Source organism: Solanum tuberosum, unplaced genomic scaffold (genome assembly GCF_000226075.1).
Source record: "Solanum tuberosum cultivar DM 1-3 516 R44 unplaced genomic scaffold, SolTub_3.0 scf00442, whole genome shotgun sequence".
In the NCBI taxonomy this organism is placed as follows: Eukaryota; Viridiplantae; Streptophyta; class Magnoliopsida; order Solanales; family Solanaceae; genus Solanum; species Solanum tuberosum.
The window spans coordinates 373,546-375,820 of NW_006239362.1; the positions used below are offsets into that span (position 1 = coordinate 373,546).

A 2,275-nucleotide genomic window follows, 5' to 3' on the forward strand; every position below is an offset into this window, starting at 1 on the left:
TATGGTTTTATTTGTGTAACTTTCCAAGTGGTGGCTGGATGTTGACATTCAACCAACCAATCTTGGACTTGGTCTACATTTCTTGCTCTATTAAAAAATAAAAATTCTCAATTTTACTCTACTACCCTTGTTTTCATTTGGTTTCTTAAAACCCCCAACATAATAATAATAATAATAATAATAATAATAATAATGATAGTAATGATAATAATGATGATGATAATAATAATAGAATATCTTGGAATCGTAAAAGAAAAAAAGCATATAGTAATAATTAACTTATATTCTAGTTTATACAGTGGACACATTTTTTTTCTTTAATTCTTTCTTCGTTTTGTTTCATTCTTTTTAAAAAATATTAAGTAGTTGGTTTCTATAGTCTCATGGAATTTCGTTGACTGGTGAACTGTGTAGGATTCTGACACATGAATTTTCTTTTAAACATAAGTAATAAACATTACTTCTTCCATCTTAGCAAAATTTAAAAAAGAAATAATTTTTTAAAAAATTTATGGTTTAAAATAAATTATAAATGTTTGTGTTGTTATAAATTACGATTTCATTAGGAGTAAAATAAACATTTTAAAATTAAATTATTATTTGATATAGAAATTTGTCATAATTTTAAAATGGACAACAAAGAAAAATAAGTCATAATTAGAACAGAAGAAGTATTTATTTAATTAAAGGAAATATGTACAAGTTTTTTTAGTGGAGGAGATCCGATGAGATATAATAAAACATGCATGTGAAAGAAAAAAAAGAAAAATTAATATCATAATGGAAACAACAAAATTAACAATGAGAAAAAAAAACATACTCATCTAAAAGGCTTGCACAAGTGATTTCTCACATTTACTTTATTTTTGTAAAAAGAAAAAAACAAACCTTTTTCCTATAAACTATGTAGATTAACTATTAGTGATGATTAATCACATCCATAATCTTCAACACCAAACATATTTGTTCCAGAATTACTATAAACTGCAGGAGTAGTAGTACCATTCATCTCTTGGCTATTATTATTATCATTATAATAATATCCATATTTTGAAGCATCCCCTCCTATTGATGAACTTTCATGATCTGCTTGTGATCCAAAACTTAAGTTAATTGGACCCTTTTGGTTGTTGATTGGACAAGTGTGACAACCAGTATATTGTTGTACAACTGCTCGAAAATTCGATATGCTAGCATTGACAAGAGTAGTAGGTGTTTTCTTGGAAGCTCTTGATCTTCTTCTCACTGGTTTTGATGCACTTTTGGGATCACCACCAGAATTATCAGGACTTAAATTGGAATATTGATTATCATTATGACTAGTTGGATAGGTAGTAGTCATGTAATTTGGAGGACTAGTTGTTGTCATGATTGTTGAATCTAGTTGATGAGAGAAATTTTCATAAGGTGTATTATTTGCTTGCTCAAATTGTGTTTGTTGGTAATTGTATGGCATTTGGATATCATCCATCCATTGATATGTAGGAGATGTTGGGATAGTCATGTTGTTGTTCATGTTTGTTTTGGGGGTGTATGGTTTAGGTGGATATAACCTCTCTCTCTATATATATATATAAAGCTAGTTAGCTCCTCATTTTCTTCACTAGTTTGTCAAAAAATTTATGTATTAATATTGGTTTGGCTTTAAGATATATATAGGACTTATATAGTCAAAGGTATACATTTTTGTCTGGATATGTCCTTTTCAACTAAGACAATCTTGACTTTTGACTATTCAAATGTTGAGGTAAGAGGGTTCATATCCTTATTCCAAACCTTTCAACCCATCTACTTTTCTTTTACAAAACTATTGGATAAACTTAATTCCTTTTCTTTTTACCACTCCATCAAGCTTCTATCCTTTTTTGTTTTTGATAATTCGAAATTACAATTTTAAAAATAATAGTGGTGAGTATTTATTATTTGAGCAATTTTTTATCTGAATAACCTTGATTCGTTATCTCGATTAATACATATTCATGTTACCTTTTTTTTGCCAGATTAATGTAACATAAGTCTCATAAAGGAGATGTTCTTCGTTAGAAATTCCTTCATTACTAGAGATCAAGCTCGAGACCTCTAATTAATAAAAGTGAACAGATAATATCCATCTCACTACATTCCTTAACAATCCTTTCGATCCATTACATCAATTTAATTCTTTCAAGATATTGTTTTTCAACACTCTCTTTTTTTTCTATGTTATCCTAGGATTGGAGAGAAGCGGGGGATTGGGGAGGGGGGGGGGGGGACGGTGGTTCGTAGCAAAAAAAAC

The 2,275-nt window shown here is 29.0% G+C and overlaps 1 protein-coding gene across 1 annotated transcript; it reads right to left on the minus strand.

Annotated features, from left to right (window-relative positions):
- Positions 1-928: 928 nt before the first annotated feature.
- On the minus strand, positions 929-1,369 carry LOC107058125 (VQ motif-containing protein 22-like). The gene has a single exon (XM_015303464.1). It carries the CDS (start codon positions 1,367-1,369, stop codon positions 929-931), a length of 441 nt encoding a protein of 146 aa, XP_015158950.1.
- Positions 1,370-2,275: the final 906 nt, after the last annotated feature.

Coding starts and splice junctions, on each gene's coding strand:
- LOC107058125 (XM_015303464.1), bottom strand. CDS start 1,369: ATGACAACAACTAGTCCTCCAAATTACATGACTACTACCTATCCAACT.